Source organism: Streptopelia decaocto, assembly GCF_964273445.1.
Source record: "Streptopelia decaocto genome assembly, chromosome: Z".
Taxonomy (NCBI): Eukaryota; Metazoa; Chordata; class Aves; order Columbiformes; family Columbidae; genus Streptopelia; species Streptopelia decaocto.
The window spans coordinates 16,344,182-16,364,099 of NC_138657.1; the positions used below are offsets into that span (position 1 = coordinate 16,344,182).

The window sequence follows — 19,918 nt, forward strand, 5'->3', positions numbered from 1 at the left end:
AGACATTGGGATATTCTACAGTTTTGCATCATCCGTTCATTTTCTACAGCTGTACAGAAGCACACAAGCTATTATACGACAATTTATGAATGCCCTTCATTTGTAGATACGCTTCTTCTGTGGTTGCTTTCAGTAAAAGCTCATGCACTTCTGTTCACTGGTAGAAAGACAAATTGTTTCACCAAATGTTGAGCTAAATAATTTAATGCTAAATAATGTACAGAAGAAACTTGATTCCATGAGGAATGCCTGCCCTAAGGCAGGACATTTGAAAATACAGAGAGGTATACGCATCTGGAAAGGATATCTTGCAAACAGACTAGTCCAGCAAGCTGGTTCACAAAAATTATATGCAGAGTTACTTTTGCATTTCCTGTCAGTCAACAATTCCTAGAAAATCCCAGTCTACGCACCCATGGAAAAAATAGATGATAATAATTAAAAACTCGAGAAACGTCTGGATTCCGCATGATTTATTGTACATGAATTAAAAACATTTTGTTTTCTAGTATTGCTACTGAGACCATAAGGCATTTATTTTGCTCTGCCCTGAGTAGAAAACTGAGCCAGAAGACCCATTGTGTCATTCATACCTGCCTACAGTTTCAGGAAGCACGTTACATATTCAGTGATAATCGCAAGAGTGATAGTGTTATTCCTTACTGCTTGGTTAACTGAGAATAAAATGGAAAGACAATGGAAACTACATATACAGAATTAACTGTGAGCTTTCTTAAAGAAATCTTTTTACTCCCTTTCAGTAAAAACACCGAATTAGTGTTACTTTCTCCCATACAGTTTAACAAAGATCAAGAGATCCAGATGCCCAGTTGTATGCTAGGAACTAGACTACTGAACAATTACTTGTTCATTTACAAGGATTAGTAGAAAACAGATGGTCCAAATTTGATTTTTTTTCAGCCTAAAGTTTTTCCCATAGAAACAGCATTAATTTCAGAATCAGTTCAAGAGTGCTGAAAACGAAATCGCTTTTCTGTTGGAGTGCAGTTCCAGACTTGCAATGAAAATAACTTTCCTCCTGCCACTTGGTCATGCAGCCCCACTGTGTTGATGCCCTTTCACAACATGCTTTAACTTGCTAATATGGTGGAATATGTTCCATTTTGGGGAATCTACTTTTTTTTTTTTGGTTTTCTTGGTTCTGTGAACTGATGAAACCTAAAGAGGAGTTTGATGTGCATCGGAACCAGAACAAAAATAAGCAGCAGGGAGCGGTAGGAGAGATGAGGAACAGCAGCCCTATAACACCGTAGGGAGTTAAAAAGTCCCACCAATACTTGTGAATAATTTTAGATGTGAATCTTTGTAATCTCTGCAATGCAGCTGGACCTGCTCAATGACACCCTGGTGATCAGACAGAAAACATATTTCCGAATATGCTTAGTCATGCATGGCTTTGCACCACAAATGGCCTGAGCCAATTCATAGCAAAGGTGGTAAAAAACTTGACAATTATTTAAATAAACCATTTCAAATTTTTTGCAAAAACATGATTAAATGTTAATTTCAGTTCTCTTGCACTGTCCTGCTTCAGTCAGTACTGCAATGACAGTGGGGAGAGGAAGCAGTCGTTAAAACAGTTAAGCCAAAGTTTCCATTTCAGAGAGCTGATCGCGCCCAGTACTGAGCACCTCCTGAATTAATTTCTCCCCTTACTGATACTCAGCTGGTTTTGAGAAACAAAATATTCTCCTGCTGGTTACACTTCTGGGAACCCCAACTGCTCTCAGGTCTGTTTTGAATAGTAATACAAAAACTAAATTCTGATGTCACATGCCCCTGTACTGATGCTGAGAGAGGCTTTCAATGTTGTTAGTATGAAACAGCGTGAAGTGAAAATGAGATATGAGTGGGCAATCTTTTAACATTAGCAAGACAGATCAAAGTTAGGCTGCACAGAACGACTTAGAGCAAAAAGAAAAGAGAGAAAAAGAGTAAATCTAATGGTCCACCTCATGGTCTCGTTTGTACCATATTTGAACCTGCTGTATTGTATTGGCATCAGTACATTACACTGTTAACACACACATGAGAGGATGTTCCAAGCAAAATAAACTGAGAACTCCTCCAATAGAAAAGGACTTTAGAAGCCTTGGATAGCTGGGGTAAGCAAAATACGACATCCAGACAATCAGTGAGAAGCAGGGTAGGGCACAACAGCAACTCCACAGTCAGAGAGAGCAAATGCTCTGGATGCAAGCTCGGAATACAGACAAGGTTCTGTTTGGGTCTGAATGCTCCCGTGTCCAGATGCGGAAGCCTCTTCAGTCAGACCGGAAGGAGATCTGTGGCCTGTGACACAGGCGCCACGATGAAGCAGAACTCCTGACGAATGCCACTGGAAGGGCAGTCGGACAAAAGCTCCTGTGAGTGGGTGTGAGTCTTCCTCTTGCGTTTGTTATTTGCATGTTGAACTTTCTCTGCAGTGACACTTCTGCTTGTGGTCTGTGTGGATCTGGACATTTCATGTAGTTCCAAGTGCTGACATTTCCTTTGGAGCCCCGTGGAAAATTTTACAAGCAAAAAGTGTGCTACTGATTCTGTATTTCCTAGTCCTTGGCTAATAACAGCATGCCTCCTGCTTTGTGCACGTGTGCTATTCACAATCGCTCACTTCCATTCAGTCTCTGCGCTGTGTATATGTGGAAAAAAATTAGGCTTTCAGCATTTATTCCTAATATACCACTGTTGCCCAGGTGCATTTCTCTATTTCACCAAGGCAAATCCCACACAGGAGCATGAACCCTGACCTGTTCCTCAACAGCTCCTGCTAGCTCTAGGGGTGGTCTCTTTCCCCCAAAAGCCTTGGAAACATTTAGGCCGTATAAGTCAATGAGTTAGTTTAGGACAATTTCACTGGAGAATGAGAAGAAGGCTTGAAAAACATTAAATTTCATTGGTCAATAACTTCACTAGGCTTTCATGGTCCAAATCCCTTTTGCGTGAGTCACGCAATTTACTAACAGATAAGCTGCTTTGATTGCTTCAGTGCTTACTACTTTGGTACCTGAGTTGAAGTAGCAACTGTTTAAATGAGACTTGAAAATGTAAGGGTTTGGGAAACATATATATAGAAACCATCCAGATTCTGAAAGGTCCTGCTGAAATAGAGACAGTATTTAGTACAAGAGATGTCAATGTAAAACTGTAGTGGTAAGTGGATAACAGGTTATGTTTAACACACAGAAAACACAAAATTTCTGTAAGAGGAGCAATGGCATCAGTCGACCCTGGAAGGCATTTATTGTAGAGTCTGACACATTTGAAAACCAGGCAACAGCAACTGTTTAGCATCCTATACTCTGTTAAGCTGTTCACCAGGCCAAGCTGTGACTTTGCAAGAACCTCAAGCCAGTATTTATTAACACTGATTTTGATGTTATGATACAGGAGCACCATCAACACTATGTACCAGAAGAAGGCGCTCCAAATCCACCACAGCAAATGGCCTGAATAATGTTAATTAAAAAAATTGAAATTGTCATGGAGAGACAGTCAATCAGGAGAGGCAATTTCCATCAATGAAGTCCTCTGCATGTCATTGTCTCACTCTTGTCAAATCAGAGACATATTGAGTCTAAGAACCACCACTGTTCTCTGCTATAATGTTAACTCGGTTTTAATAAAGCAGTACATTACATTTGTATCTTGCTCTCTACTGTACTTGCAGTACTTCCTGCAATAAATCTGATAGCTTTCTTAGGACTGTTTAGAAAGACAATGAAAATCAGTTATTTGGCCTGTCTCTAAGCAACTAAACATTACCTACGCTTTTCTTCCCAGATACCATCTTCCTAGTATAGTCTGCTGGATAAATATCTCAGAATACATTTAAAAGAGTATAAAATATATGCTAAACTTTGCAAAAACACACTACCACTGTGTTACTGACTTTATATTAATTCTGCATGAGACACCTTCAAATAACAAGCCTCTACTGACAGAGCATATAGGTATCACAGAATCACAGAATAGTTTGGGTTGGACGGGACCTTCAGAGGTCATCTGTCTCCAATGCCCTGCCTTGGGCAGGGACATCTTGAACTGGATCAGGTTGATCAAAGCCCAGTCTAACCTGACCTTGGACACTTCCAGTGATGGGGCATCCACAACATCTCTGAGCAGCCTGTTCCAGTGCCTCACCAACCCCATTGGAAAATAATTCTTATGTTCAACCTAACTCTGCCCTCTTTCAGTTTAAAACTGTTGTCCCCTTCCTGTCACTACAGACCCTGGTGAAAAGTCTGCCCCTGACAGGCTGCAATAAGGTCTACTCAGAGCCTTCTCTAGTCTGAACAAGCCCAGCACTCTCAGCCTGTCCTCACAGCAGAGCCTTTCCATCCCTCTGATCATCATTGTGGCCTCCTGAAACTCTCCAACTGGTCCATGTCTTTCCTGTACTGAGGGCTCCAGAGCTGGACACAGGACTCCAGGTGGGGTCTCACCAAAGCAGAGCAGAGGGGCAGAATCACCTCCCTCAACCTGCTGGTCATGCTGCTTTTGATGCAGCCCAGGATATGAGTGGCCTTCTGGGCTGCAAGCACACATTGCCAACTCGTGTTCAGCTTTTCATCCACCAGTACCCCCAAGTCCTTCTCAGCAGGGCTGCTCTCAATCCCTTCATCCTCCAGCCTGTATTGGTACCGGGGGTTGCCCCAGTCGATGTGCAGGACTTGCACTTGGCCTGGTTGAAGGTTCACATAGGCCCATTTCTTAAACTTGTCCCTGTCCCTCTGGATGGCATCCCATCCCTCAGGCATGTCAACTGCACCACGCACCTTCGTGTCACCTGCAAACTCAATCCCACTATCTTAGGTCATTGATGAAGATAATACATAGTATCAGTCCCAGTACACACTGCTGAGGGACACCACTTGTTACTGGTTTCCACTTGGACACTGTGCTACTGACTGTCACTCTTTGGACATGGTCATGCAGCCAATTCCCTGTCCTTACTTAGCGTTATATTAAGAATTTATAGCAGAAATGTATAAGAAAAAACACAGCTCTGCACCATACTGTCCTGTGAAACTGTAAGTACTCTGCCTATAAAAGAAGAAAGTTAACACAATTATCTTTATGTGTCACTATGGAATGTAAAGAAAACCTAACCCAACCCAACCAAAAAACAAACCCAAACCAAAACCCAAGGGGGACTGAAAATGGAAACCCAGAAACAACTTTATCTTAAAACATCCAAATATGAACTTTATGGCTTCAATCCATTTCAGTGAAACTGTCTAGGGGCAAAGATAACAACAATGAAAACTGTATTTAAGGCTAGTCATCTGATTTGGCTAGATATTAAAGGTAGTAAAAGCACATTAGATCTGTAGCTGCCTTTTGGTCAGCCTTCACACTTTGGCTCCTGCAACCTTAGCTCTTTAAAAAACACTAGGACATATGGAAAGTTGGTTAAGCTATTTCATCCAGTATCTGAAAAGCACCTGTACTGGTTTTGCTAGGGACAATATGTCCAAATCCAAAGGCTTTCACAGCAGGAGAGTGGGTGCCTAACAGCACGAGACTAGCAAGCTAAAAAGCTTCTGTACCTGCTTTTAAAAAATTTCCTTTGGATTAAGGTGGGTTTTGTTTGTTGTTTGTTTGTTTGTTTTTAATGTTACATTACTGTGAGAACGAATACCTTTCATGTTTCTGTTTTTTTCCTTGCTTGCTTTGTCTAGCATTCTTATCCCCTTCTGTCTCAACAATTCCTGTTGTTTCATGGACTTTGAACCTTAAGTTCTTAGCTGCACAATATTTTGTAAAAGTGATCTTATTAAAAGTGGTGTTCACAAGGTATCACCACTAACCCGTTCCATGAATGGCAAAAGTCCCTGTCAGGCAACCAAAACTCACTCACTACACTAATGACTAGAAATAAATTTAAAAAAACCAAGCAAACAAATGATTTCCACACAATTAGGAGAAGCATAGGTTTAATTTATTTTATTTACTAGACAAGAAGCAGCAGATTTTATTGAAGTCAAATTGTATTAAAAAAAATGGAATGCATACATTCAAAGCACTCAAGCACATTCAACACTTAAAACAGAAACGAAACCCACAGTTGTTCAGATCAATGAAGCAGCAAAAGGCCAGCACAGTGTTCAGGATGCTGACAGCAAAGCACTTTTCTGTGCAGTTCTGTAAATCACTTAAGTACATCCCCAGGCACATATTTGACTTAGGCATTACCTATTTTTTTGGAATGAGAACACTGATTCATTACACAACTGCTACTGGGAAAGAAACACCACAAATGTTAAACACCACATATTCTAGCACACAAACAAAAACCACTGCTTTTAAAAAAATAACTGAAATTAAAAAATATGGATAACGTATAAAAATAGTATGATTTTATTTTGAAATTGTCTCTTCAGTTTTTCTGGTATGTTTCTGAAGTGAACTGTAACCATTTGCCTCGTTAAGTGAAAAAATGAAAGGCAGAAACAGCAAAGCAAATCGCATATGTGAAATCTGCTTTCTTAGATCATATTTTATGAAACTGCAGAGTATCATCTAGCCTTTCCTTTCTTATATTAACTAGCAGGTGTCATTGAAAAGAGGATGACCACTTGCTACTGAATTTTTTCTTTGACCGTTGTCTCATCCAGCTTGATAGCAAAGCTATCCTAAGCTTAGAACACACTCAAAACCTATCTTTAGCCATCTTACACATTATCAAGCATGACAAAGATTATAACAGCTGTCTTATACATTATCATCGATCAAGGTTTACTCCAATTCTTTTATGCTTGTAACAATTTTTGAAGATATTATAACCTCTGGAAGTTCAGAAGTGATCCACTCTACCTTGTGAGCACCCGAACTTCAAGGTCCATCCACATTGTTACTGCTTTGGCAGGATGACCGAACACTGCACCGTTGTCTGAAATACAAAGTCAAAGTAGATGAATGCTTTCTCTGTCAATGCAGAGCAGAATTACTTTTCAACATAAAGGCAGATTACGTAGCTTCCATTTGGATTACAAACAGGTGTAACTCTTTCCACATGCATGGTATCTCAAACCTCCTCCAACATCACAAAAGTTATAAGAATTACAGGGAGGGCATACCCTACAACAGTTCAACAACTTGTCATTACAACTTTTTAAACCTGTCTAACAGGCTTACTGGTATTGAGAAAAACAATCTGTATTGGGTTTGTGTGGCAAAGTTTTGGTAGTGGGCTGGCGCTAAAGGGTGGCTTCCGTGAGAAGCTGCTAGAAGCTTCCCCCATGTCTGACAGAGACAATGCCAGCCAGTTCCAAGACAGGCCACTGCTGGCCAAGGCTGAGCCCATCATCAATGGTGGCGGTGCCTCTGGGATAACATAGAATATTTAACAAGTGGGAAAAAAAAAACTGCTGAACAACAGGTGCCAGAGGAGAGAAGTTAGAAAATGTGAAACAACTCTGCAGACGCCCAGGTCAGTGAAGAAGGAGGGGCAGGATGTGCTCCAGGCACTGGAGCAGAAATTCCCCTGCAGTCCATGGTGAGGCCGGTTGTTTCCCGGCAGCCCAGGGAGGTCCATGGTGGAGCAGACATCCACCTGCAGCTCAGGGAAGATCCCACGCCAGAGCAGGTAGATACCCAAAGGAGGCTGTGACCCCGTGGAGAGCCCACACCTGAGCAGGCTCCTGGCAGCACCAGTGGCCCCGTTGTGAGGGCAGGAAGGACTGTGGGAAGGACTCATGCTGGAGAAGTTCATGGAGGACTGTCTCCTGTGGGAGAGACCCCACACTGGAGCAGGGGAAGAGTATGGGGAGGAAGAAGCAACACAGACCTGATGAACTGAACACAACCCCATTCTATGTTCCCCTGTGCTCCTTGGAGGAAGGAGGCAGAGAAAACTGGGAATGAAGTTGAGCCTGAGAAGAAGGAAGGGGCAGGGGGAAGGTGGTTTAAGATTTGGCTTTGTCTCATTAACCTACTCTGATTTGATTGGTAATAAATTACACTAATTTTCCCAAGCCAAGTATGTTTTGAACATAACAGTAATTGGTGAGTGATCTTTCCCTATCTTGACCCATAAGCTTTTTGTTTTATTTTTCTTCCCTGTTTCAGCTGAGGAGGAGAATGTTGGAGTGGCCTGGTAGCCAAGGTCAACATGTGACACAATCATACTGCAGAAACACTTAATTAGAGTTTAGGCTCAGAAGCTACAAAGGAAAAATTGTGCAACTTGCTTTTCATTTTTAAGGCTACCATACTGGCTTACATGCATAATATACACAGAAAGCTTTTCACAAATACAATCAGAATACTCTTGAAAACAAAGCTCCTTCAAAAAAGTGATTTCTACAAGTTTCTTCATCAATTTTGAAGAACAGCTATCAAGAACAGAAACCTTTCTCTAAATGTGCACTGACTGGTAACGAACGAAATACTCATGTTATGCAGGAACAAGCAACCTTGACATTAGCCACATTCAAGGGTAAGACCTGAGAAACAGTTCGGTCTCAGCTTTATGGCAAGGCCCTTAGCCTGCAAGGACTGCAGTATGCAGACTCATGCAACTACAGTTGAAGTGAAGCCTTGATGAACTTTCCACCTCCACCTTATTCACCCGAGCCAATTTGCTCCAGTCACACAACTATGTTCACCGATTTCATTGAGATATTTTTTGAAGAAGAAAATTACTCGGCAATATTGACAAGATCAGAGCTCTACACACATAAATTATGAATGTAAGTCTCAGTCTGTGACTAGAAAAAATGACTGAAAAATGCCCTTGAACTTGTAAGCTACCAAACATATTAAAGTCCAAGTATGTCAATGATGAAGTGTGCTGAAACACCTACTGTTACCTTACATAATCTAAACTATCCCACAGTATTCACTCACCACAGCTCTCTTATCAAAGTACATTACTCCTTGTATCAGAGATCTGACAAATACCATTTCACCTAGGCTAGTGCAGAAGTTCAAAAAGCACAGGCAATATCAGCAGGTCCCCTCAGAGAGGCCAGAAGTTTATCTGAGGAGCATTCACAGAAGTTCTGACACCCTACCACAGGCTAATTTTCTTACACCTATGCTGTAAGAAAAATAAGTTCTAACATGAGATTCCTTTTATCATCCCAGTAGAGATTCTCTCCTGATTCCCATGCGGTTGAACCTTACCACAATAAAGGTACAGAGCTAAATTTTCCATTGTCATGAGTCAAAATTCTTTTCAATGAGACAGTTTTTCCTCTTTCACCAATACTTTTCCTAACAAAGATTAAAAAAAATATATTACATTGGTTCTCTTTTGAAATTCTCTGCTGTCACTGACTTGTTTACTTAATTTGGAAATGAGCCCATGTTTTACTCAATCAGCTTTTGATGGCGTGGATGAAGTTCTGGTTGCCTTTGATGTCCCTTCCAAGTGTCAACTATAGGTAAGGTTTAGTTTTCCTGAAACCATCCCTACATGCCTGCTCTTGCTTCTGGATTCCTTCTTTGCAGCTTGTTCCCGCTTGCAAGCCTTGAATGGTGCATTTTTGCACTGGAGCTCTGTTTCGTGTTTAGCCAAGTCAATCTCCTGATTAGTCTTTCCATGGGTCACTCCCGTGTTTGAAGGATGCTGCCCTTAAAGAACTGCCAGCTCTCTGGGGCTCCTTGCCCCTTCCAAGCTGCCTCCCCTGAGAGATGATACTTACTAGTTCACTGGTTAAACCCAAGTATGCTCACCTGAGCTCCAGCACCTGTGCTCTGCTGCTTGCCTTCCTCTCTCCGCAGAGTACATGGAACACAACTATTTCAGGAGCATTACAGCAATAACTGCCAGTGGTTATCACCTCCCTAAATAACTCTTTTCAGTGAACAGAAGATCCAGCTGTACATTGCCCATGGTTGACCCATTCTATCCCGAAATTTCCCTGATGCCAGCCAGAAATCACTTGGACCACTGTAATCAATAGCATCACCTCTGTTTCCTGACCCATCACACAAATACAATGTGGTCATGCCCCATTCTCAAAGAGGAAGGGCTTTGTAACCTGGTCACACTGCAAAGAGACAGGCTGCAGGAAGATGCTCTGCCTGCAGAAAAGTTTGCTCCAAACTTTTTTCGAGGTCATGTAACCTGAGCCTGGAGAATGATCTCTTTTTATAGCAACGGAGCCAGGAAATACTGGCCTAAAGATATCTTAGGCAGTTCAAAAATAGTAACAGATGACACATAAAAGGAGAGATGGCAGGCAGTCTACCCTTCAGCAGAAAAACAGTCGGTGGACATTTTGCTTCAATACTCCAGGGTTTCCTCAAGTCTACTGCGAGATCCAGAGGTGACACCACTGCATGTGTCTGGGTGGGTTGGATGGGAGGATACAGATAAATGCAGCTGTGCAAAGAGACTGGCAGCATATTTTCTCCTGCCTGAGGTTTCTCCAGTCATAGCAGCCAGATTACAGAGCTCAGAAAGGAAAACTTGTGTCCATGTAGAGCTTTATGCTTCCTCAAACACTAAAGTCAGGTAACTGACAGATGCCCATTTGAGATGCCCAGCTGTGGCCTGGATGTAGGCTGCCATGGCTTTGCATCACCACTAATCACAGAATCCCAGCTGCAGTCTTGCTCAGCTCCCTCCTTCTCTGCATTCCTTTCCACATCAGTGTAGTGCAAGAAGGGCTGCCTTTAAGGTCTAGGTAGAGGTGCCTCCGAAAAAGATCAGTTCAAAAACATCCATCATCTGACCTTTGAAATTCCCAGAGTAAAATATACATAGGAACATTTCACATCTACAATGAAAACAGTGTTCTAGAACTCTTTATGGTTCAGCTACACACTTGTAAAGAGGCACATAGACACATATTTCTCTTTGCTGTGTTGCAGAATTGCCTCTCCTTTTATTCACTAACACAGAAACCTAGGACCAATCCTTCATCTACTTTACCAACATTTAATGCCTCAAACAGCAAGATTTTTAGTCTTTCCTGCTTTGCCTATGTAAAATCAAATGAACCCCCCAAAGCCTCAGACTCTCCTGTCACTTTTCCAGAGTACTTGGTTATGTTAAATGAGAAACACTTGTGACTCCTACTCCCCTGACAAAAACTCAGGCCCCACTTGGCAATACCTAGTTCCTGTTCCCAGTTCTTCTAATGCCTCAGAAAATTATCACTGAAAGCAAGCCAGTACTTGCAAAGAGCATCAACACATAATGATTGCCAAGCCAAAGCAAAGCTACACCAATATTCATCACTGACAGCAGGCACTAGCATATGCTTAAAACAAGCTACATTAGGATGGTGTGACCCTTCCCTCTTGTGCATTGTATTTTCTTCTTTCAGCAAATAGCAGTTCAGGGACTGAGCTGGAGGAAGCATGTGAATCAGTGTTTTGAACAACTGATAATGCACTGAAGGAATGGTTAGCGTTCATTAAAGGGGAATCTTGCAAACTCAATGCCAGCTGTTTCCAGTCACCTGTTCTTCCACTCCCAATGAAGAATCAAGACAATCACGCAACTGAAAGCAACAGGACATTGCTTAATGAAGTACATCTGCCAGATCTGGAGGCAGATCCCTCAGTACCTAAGCAGTGCTCTATGCGCCACCATGACCAAAGTAGCTAAGGAATATCTTGCACATTATTTGTTCAAACTCTGTGTGTTTTGGTTGGTGTTTTTCTTTTTTTTTTTTTTTTTTTTTTTTTGGTGTGTGTGTGGTGTTTGGTGTTTCGTGTGTGGTTTTTTTTTTTTTTTTATAGCCAGGCATCTGTATTAAACAAAAAGCAAGGCCCAGTCCTCTGAAAATTTTCTGTGGATTAGAGGGAAAAGGAATACTGATTCTGTTGTCTCCCTTATCCATCTATGATACTTCCACAGGACTGCAAAGGGGAAATGGAAAAGTCAGTTACTTCTCACAAATGTATAGAAGGGACATTAAAAGAACTGTTTCAGATAGTCAGGTGAAGAAGGGTCATAAACATAACCCAAGGCCTCCAAATAGAAAGTAGGTTTTCTAGTGAAAAATTAGCAAAAGACTGATTTGAAAGATTTGGTTTGGACCTCCACAATCCTGACTTGGTCAAGTATGCTCAAAAGTGTCCGGTGTGAATTTTGTTTGAAACATCTTTCCTTTAGGACACTGACAAAGCTAGAGATGACAGTCACTGACGCGAGAACCATATTGGAAACAAAACTGAAAATTTGATCCTAATCAGAAGACAAAAAAGGTTTTTACAGCACATACAGTTCTATTGATAATTGCATTTCAGGAACACATTTTCATTTATATGAAGATATGACTTATGTCTGTGTTCATTTTTCTTACCCATTCAAATTTCAGTCACCACAGTGAGAAAAGAGAAAGAAATAACCTAAGAGAGGAGAGAGTTATAAGAGACTGGACTCTTTCAAAAGTTTCCTCAACAGGATTCCTCCTTTTCAGACTGCTGCTGCTTCCCCTAACTGAGATCCTTGTGGCCAACTTGTCTGCTCTGTCTTTCATATTCTAATTCTCCTTCCCTGTCTGCCATACCATTTCAGGGCAATCTTCAGTTGCTCTTTTGCTTCACACTCTCGTACTCTTGGGAGTGGTTATTAATCGCAAAAAGCTTGTCAAGAAGTTGGATAAACATCCAAACTATTTTAACATTGTTATTTCCCTCTATGCTATTGCCAGAAACGAATCTGAAGGATGTCTGTGAAATAGCAGTGATATAAAACTTGTAAGTAAACCCTTCTTTAAGAAAAAATTCTGCCTAAAAATTCCCTCATAGATATATTTTGAAATGTTTTTCTTTTCCACTTTTTTTTTATGGTCTGTGGATTCGAAACTTGTGGGACAGCGCAGTTCTAATAATTTCAGACTTGTTACTATCCATATCTTGTAACAAACTCCTCTCCGACATATTAAAGAGCACAATGGTTTTGGTTTGATTCAGTCTTTCCGCTTGGCTCTCCTCTGTTGTAAGATCTAAGCTAAAGCTGAGCAGAAGTACATTTTCAGTTGGATACTGACATAGATTTGTATCTTACCTGTGCTTTGAAAGATAACACTTCATCAACCATATATAGATACCCTTAATTATTTTACCTTTTGTAACACTACTACTTGTAAAATTGAAGCAAGATCTTTGCAATAAAGGTTGTGAGAGTCTTAATGAATTTGTTTGCCCATCTTGAATGGATTTGGTCTGTTGAAGCATCTGCTCCAAGAAGCTACGATTTAAGCAGAAACATCTTGGAACATATACCTATATTATGTGTATATATGCATAGATTGTCGCAAGTACTGATCAGCCCCACATGTGTACTTACTTTCAGGGTCTGTAGGGTGTCGGTCCATTCCATGGAACCTATCTGAGGTATAGCAGAAAGGAGTATGCTAGTAGCCTTATTTGCATTCCCTTTCAGTGTCTTCAAAACTTTATCCACCGAAACCTAGAAATACAATAAAACTGACTGGTGTTTCTCAGTTTCAATGGCACACATTTTAAATAACCAAATAAATTCCTTTAACTCACATACCTCTAAATACTCAAATCAATTCATTTAACTCATACATCTCTAAGCAAAATGCCACAATTGTTTTAGCCAGTAAAAACCTCTTTACTCTGTAGGTATATGTCTGATTGTATTTTACACAAATAGGAGAATTACAGCAGATAGATAATTTTTCATAGAGCTGCAAAGGAAAAAATACCAAACCAGTTAGAGGAAGACAAGCTCATACACAAAGCTCACAAGCTTCATACACAGAGAGCCCCTGAAGCAGACACGAGGAGATAAAAGGTTTGCTAGTCGTGAGGTGAGTTTATGAAAATGAATGAGGTAGCAACAATTGATTCTGTTCTTACTTTCACAATTACTCATCCAGAGTAACTCAGTGATACTGATGTAAATAAGAACAGATTTAGTTCAGTATGTGATCTCTTATCAAACCCTACAGGTTCTCAGTAGATCCCTCAGAGTAAGACCCAGAGAAGAAAAAGTTTTACTCACTGCTTCTTCATGTTCCTTCCAGCAGTCATAATCTGTTGCCATGGCAATACTAGCATAACTCATTCCAGCTTCTTTTGCAAGAATCACTTCAGGCACTGTAGTCATATTGATAACATCAGCTCCCCAGCTGCGGAACATCAAACTTTCTGCTTGAGAACTGAAACGTGGGCCTTCAATGGTGATCATCGTCCCTTTGGAATGACACTGCAGGCCAAGCTTCTTGGCAGTCTCAATAAGAACCTGCAAAACATGCCAATATCATGAAAAGGAAATAATTCCCCTGGTGCGCTACTTTTGCATCACATCAGAAAACTTACAAACAAAAGAAATCTGCTTTATACAAAGCTGTCACGCTTCATATGGCTACAGCTGTCCAAACCATGGATTAATTTCACTTTCCTTATCCGGCAAGAGAAATTAATAGTCTTACTACTTGTTAATATCAGCTGGATTACTGTTTACAGTGCAGACCAAGAAGACTGGAAAACAGAAATTTTTGCACAGTATTTAGGCTGTGCTCATATTGAGAACACAGTGGTGAAAACACTCCACTGAGCACTACATTACCACAGGGTGGAGCTGAGCTGTTGAGAACAGTAATAGGAAATTTACTTTTTGAAAGTAAAACTCCACAAGCATGTACTTCAAAGAGTACCCTAGGAATCTTTAGAGAAATTATTACGACATTTTCCCATGCCAGTGACTTAGCTGTACACTTCACATATACCATGTACTTAACATTAGTCTTTACAGTTCCAGCTAGGCTTTTGTATATGGCAGAATCATCACAACTTTCTTGATGAATGGCCTGGCTAACACCAGTTGATACAGCAGGAACAGGAGTGTACCAGCAAGTGTAAATGGGACTGGGACACTCATTAACTGTCCTGAGTAGGAATGGGAAAGTAACTACGATGGCATCTGTTTAAAATTACCAACAGAAAAGCTTGAAAAGAGGTATAAAAGCAGTATGAAGACTGTGACAGAACAGGAGAGACCTTTCTAACACAACACCAGTGAAAAACTATTCTGACACTGCCAGAAGCTGCCTTGTCAGCATCTTGAACTTCACACAGGCCAGGTGGAGCAGTTTCTAATATTAATCACACCTAATACTGTGGTTTATTACTGATATTAATTCTTAAAGTATAATTCACCGATTGCCAGTTAATTACACTTTGTTAATTAACCAACAGATAACTTCAATTGTGATTTGACTTAAGCCACAGTTCAGCAGTATTTCCCTGAATATCTTTACAAGGTTCTAGCTTTATTCCCTTATAAAATATTGCAGTGACCTGCAGTTTCTGAAAGCAGTAATAACCAAAGTGCTCTATGTTATTCAAAAGTTTGCAGTCAGAGAAAAGAAAAACTCCTTTCAGATTTACAGTGCATAAACCAAATAAAACAGAGTATTTTCACATATTTGCACAAATGGCAATTAATATAAAGTTTTCAGATGTTTTAATGCAAAATTCCTTAATTAGTCTATTTCAGTATTAGTTTTGGCTTTGTTATTATTGCATTTATTATAAAACTCCCCTGAATTAGGATAAACTAAGCTGAAACAATCCCAATGATCTTCAGGTAGAGTTCCAGGAAAAAAAAAATCATTTCTATCTGTTATTTTCAAACCAAGTGAAAGCATCCCTTTTCAGCCTTGCTAAGAGCTCAAAACCACATGCTATTTAAAACACCTGTTAGGTTGATTAGAATGCATACGCTAATGACTTAATGATCACATGTGAGACTGGGAAGTACCTATATTTTTTTTCTCTGTTTCAAAAGGAGCATTTCTCTGTTGGCTTAAAAAAAATGTAATACTCAAAGAACATTGTCTCTACTTACCTAACAATCAAATGAAAAACAGCCTTGGTGTATGTTTCCTGCAATCTCAGGAAACAGCTTATGCATATCTACTTACCTTTCTAAAAAATGAGAAAGAGACAGGGTGTGAAGTACTGACAATCACTTCAGTAACAACACTGTTTTTAATTCATTTCAGAAAGTGCACAATTAGTTCTCAATATACTTCTTGTATCTGTTGTGACATGACATCAGGCTCCAAGTCAGCAAGCAACTATATGCCAACTAAGAGTACGTGGCTAGGCTCTTGTTGCATGAAAAATGCAAAGTATTTTGCATGATTTTGCTGCTCAATGGAAGAAGGGCAAAAGCATTCATATGTATAATATGTAGTGGTGTGTTTCCTAACGAGACTTCAAATGTCTTTACTTCATTGCAAAACATCTTGACTCTAAGTGCACTGAAGCTCTGTTCTACTTGCAGTGCTGTGGACCTGCTGGTGGGTATATCGAAACCACACCGTGTCTGGCCAGTTAACAAAAACAGCCTATAATGACACTGAAGTGAACTGGTGACAAGAACAGAATAGCTCAGGAGTACAAATATTTGTACAAGCTCTGAGTACAGATTGAGACACCTGCTTCACAATTCAGCTTTGTCCTGCTCAGTGTAATAACCCACTGCACAGGCAACACCATAGGTGCAGTTTTATTCAGAACAAAAAGGAACTAATTCCTAATTCTTTCTTCCTGCTTTGTCCACTTTATTGCTCTCTTGGCTTGTTACCTGATAAAGACCTTCTGTTGTGTGATTAAGACAATGGGGGAATCTATGTTGCTAACTGACATCTTCTGCATAATACCCTTAGGAAACCAGCTACTATAGACATAGGATCTTTTACCTCCCACGCCTTTAAAATGTTACATTTTTCCTTAAAATCATGACATATCCGAGAAACAGGAATAAAGAGGAGCAGAGTGTCTCTGTATTCTAAGAATGAATAATCACACTACTGTACCGTGAATAACTGCCATAAAAATAACATTTCTAAATACTATTACAGAGTTCACTGACCTCTCTGGTTTTGGTGCAGAATGGCTCTGCCATTGGAATATGACATACTCCTGGAAGTGTGGAATGCTGCCCATCATATAAAGTACAATGTCTTTTAGTTGTCCTAGAAAAGCAGAAAACATGCTCAGGGAGAAGAACAGGGAGAAAACAGATGAGAAAGCAAGAAATGTATACAAATCTGAAAACACAGCATTCCTGTGAGGGAAGAAAAATACCAGCATGATATTAATGACCACCTGTAATCTTGTTTTGCCTCTGTACAAACCTTTCAGAATTGAACTCGAGTATAAAATTGTTACTCCAGTAGCGCATTGCAAATTAATTACAGAAAAATCTATTGCTAACAATGTTGTTCCTAGATGAGACAAACAGCCATATTATGCTGTGCCTCTACCCAAAAGAAATCAGCTGAATTTAAGTCAGGCAACTAATCCCTGAAAAAAGGAGCACGGTAAGCTTTCAGGAAGGAAGGAATCAAGTCTGAATTACCATACAGCTATTCAAGATAGAGCTTGTTCATATCATTGCATCCCTACATTGAAATGATGGGAATTCATATGAACAATCTCCTTAACAAGAAAGGTGTGAATTCAACCAGAACAATTCTGGAATAGGATGTCTTCATATTCTCAGAAAGACTACACACATGCATGGGCAGCTTGTAAGTAGAAGAATCCTTTTACTCCCTTCAACTGAGGAACTGTTTTCTTGCATGGCAATAGTCCAATATGCTGCAGAAATTAGCACCCAGCACATCACTTTGACAACTACCGGAACCGTTACTTCACGTTCAAATGCACTGCCTCAAGTTAATTCTGCCAACTGGATGGCAAAAACCCTCAACATTCTTTGAGACATTCCCTTCTTCCTCCCACTGTGTCACGTATTGTATTGTATTGTAAGGCAACAGACAAATTCAAGCCACAGTTAAAATACAAAATTTCTCCTGGTAATACTGCTCACAACAGTTCTCCACACAAGTCACCAGCAAATATTTTGAAGGTTTTAAATACAAGCGACTTGTTAGAATGTAGATTTGGAAGAAAAAACAAACAAGTTCCCAAAAAAAACAACCAACCAACCAACACAACAATGAATAACAAAAAAGAACCAATAGGGTAGCCTTAAGGATGAGATTGTAAAACAGGAAAAGAGAACAGCAAATTAAAACTGTCTGCAAAACGGGGGACAGCTTTTCAAATTGGTTGAAACACTAATATTAATTTTTCCTTCATGGGTCACTGAAGACTTGCAAACAGAATGTACCTGATTGTACACACTTTTTTCAGTGTATGTTAATGAATTATTTATAATTGGAGAAAATGGGAAAATTCATAAGCCATTTCCTGTATTATAGTATTTGAGATGTTGTCAGTCAGGCCCTTTCACTCAGAAAAGCCCTGAGGAAAGACAGCATTTGTAGAAATACTCATCTCTGACTTTCAGATACCTTGTATTCTTTGGACAGAAGATCCACATCACTACACGGTCTAATAAAGAAATCCCATTATGGTTAGCACCATGCATGGGAATAAGTAACAGTGGTAAGACCTACAACTGCTCTGAGTAATGGACAATTTGTTTGCACTCAGTGCAACAACTGCTCTTCTGCATGGAAGGCTGCGACTCTTCAAAGCCCATAGCTATTTGATATGGGGCCAGCTGATGTGTCTGTAAATTGCTAGGCTTAGGGTGATAATAAAGGCAGATTTGAACTAATCTCTGATTTTTGCTACCTCTGAAGTAATGGCTGGCAGAGAGGAATGCCTTTTAGCCTCTACTCCTTTCTGTAGCCTGGCTACTCAAGCCAGGAGTTGGCTATCCTGACCTGTCCCACTCACCTGTCTGCAAGGTACAGTGCAGCAGCACATTATTTTCACCACTGCGATACTCCTTCTCTGTGTCTCTTGTAGACAGAATGAAGGTACAGAATCATAGATGCTTTCCTTGCCCTGCTCTCACTGAGACCAAGAGCCAGAGAGCAAAGGACAGTATCTGCCTAAGGCTCTTCTCTTTACACAAGTTTGAGAACCTTCCTCACTCTACAGCCACTGTTCAGAGACAACCTGCTCCTTAGATCTCACAGTTTTAAATGTGGAGAAGTCCGCAAGCTCCCCTGATTCCCCAAGTGCCTGCCCAGAAACTGGCCATAATACTCAGACTAGGAGTGCACAATCCAGACTGATCAAAGATAGCATGAAGTGAAGGTATGGGGATGCCCCAAACAGGAGAGATCAGAAGCAGCACTTGAAAGCACTGGGCTGATAGCTACAGGCAAGCAGCTAAGAGCAGGGGCTGTGTAGGTTCCTATGGAGAACCACCATACCCCCATGCCGCCTCTGTGCCAAACAGTGGATGGTGGTACCAGAGAAAAGGGAATTATTTCCCTGGGAATGCAACATGTACATTTTCATGCACAACTACTGGTGTATCAAGCTCAAGAGGGCAGTGGTGCTCACAGCACAAGCAAATCCTTGAATTGTTGCACAGTTTTGGTGTGTCTGCCCTGCTCTTACTGCTTTGTCAAATTCAAAGTTGTGTGTACTGCAGTTTTGAAGGTGTGCCAAGAGTCTGTATTCCTCACTCCGTAGCAAAAGCCACCCTTTTAATCAGACAGTAAAGTGGCTTTTGCCCCCTTCATTTTCTCACAGTAACGTAAGATTTCCTGGCAATGTTGGCTATGACTGGAAGCAAATAAGTGAACAAACCAACCAATCATTTCCATCTGTGACAACCGGTCCTCTTCCACTTGCATCATTACCTTCCCCCTTCTTCCAGTAATGCTGAGTTATCAACAAGCTATTCATAATTAAAGAACAAAATGAAAATTCACACTGGCATCTACTGTATAAAAAGCAGCTTCAGTATGCTCTGCTTCTTCAGGCACATTGACAGAAAATTCTCACATGAAAAATTCTACAGAATGTAACAATACTGTAATAATTGTAGCGGCGCATGTGACACAAAGAATTCAAGCAATAACGTTGGCAGCTGTTACAGGACTTTTTTATGAAGCTACTTTCCACCTCTTCTGACTGAGCTGAGTCATCTAAAGTAAGTAGTTACCTACCTTCT

The 19,918-nt window shown here is 40.4% G+C and overlaps 1 protein-coding gene across 1 annotated transcript in view; it reads right to left on the reverse strand.

Moving 5' to 3' along the window:
- Window positions 1-5,943: 5,943 nt before the first annotated feature.
- The window catches only part of MTAP (methylthioadenosine phosphorylase), a 32,395-nt gene continuing 18,420 nt past the window's right edge, over window positions 5,944-19,918 (reverse strand). The window contains exons 5-8 of the mRNA XM_082075896.1: window positions 16,844-16,946; window positions 13,964-14,203; window positions 13,280-13,402; window positions 5,944-6,916 (exon numbers count right to left, since the gene is read on the reverse strand). Of these exons, the coding sequence (XP_081932022.1) occupies window positions 6,878-6,916; window positions 13,280-13,402; window positions 13,964-14,203; window positions 16,844-16,946 (505 nt within the window). The 3' untranslated portion in view covers window positions 5,944-6,877. The remainder of the gene's footprint in view (window positions 6,917-13,279; window positions 13,403-13,963; window positions 14,204-16,843; window positions 16,947-19,918) is intronic.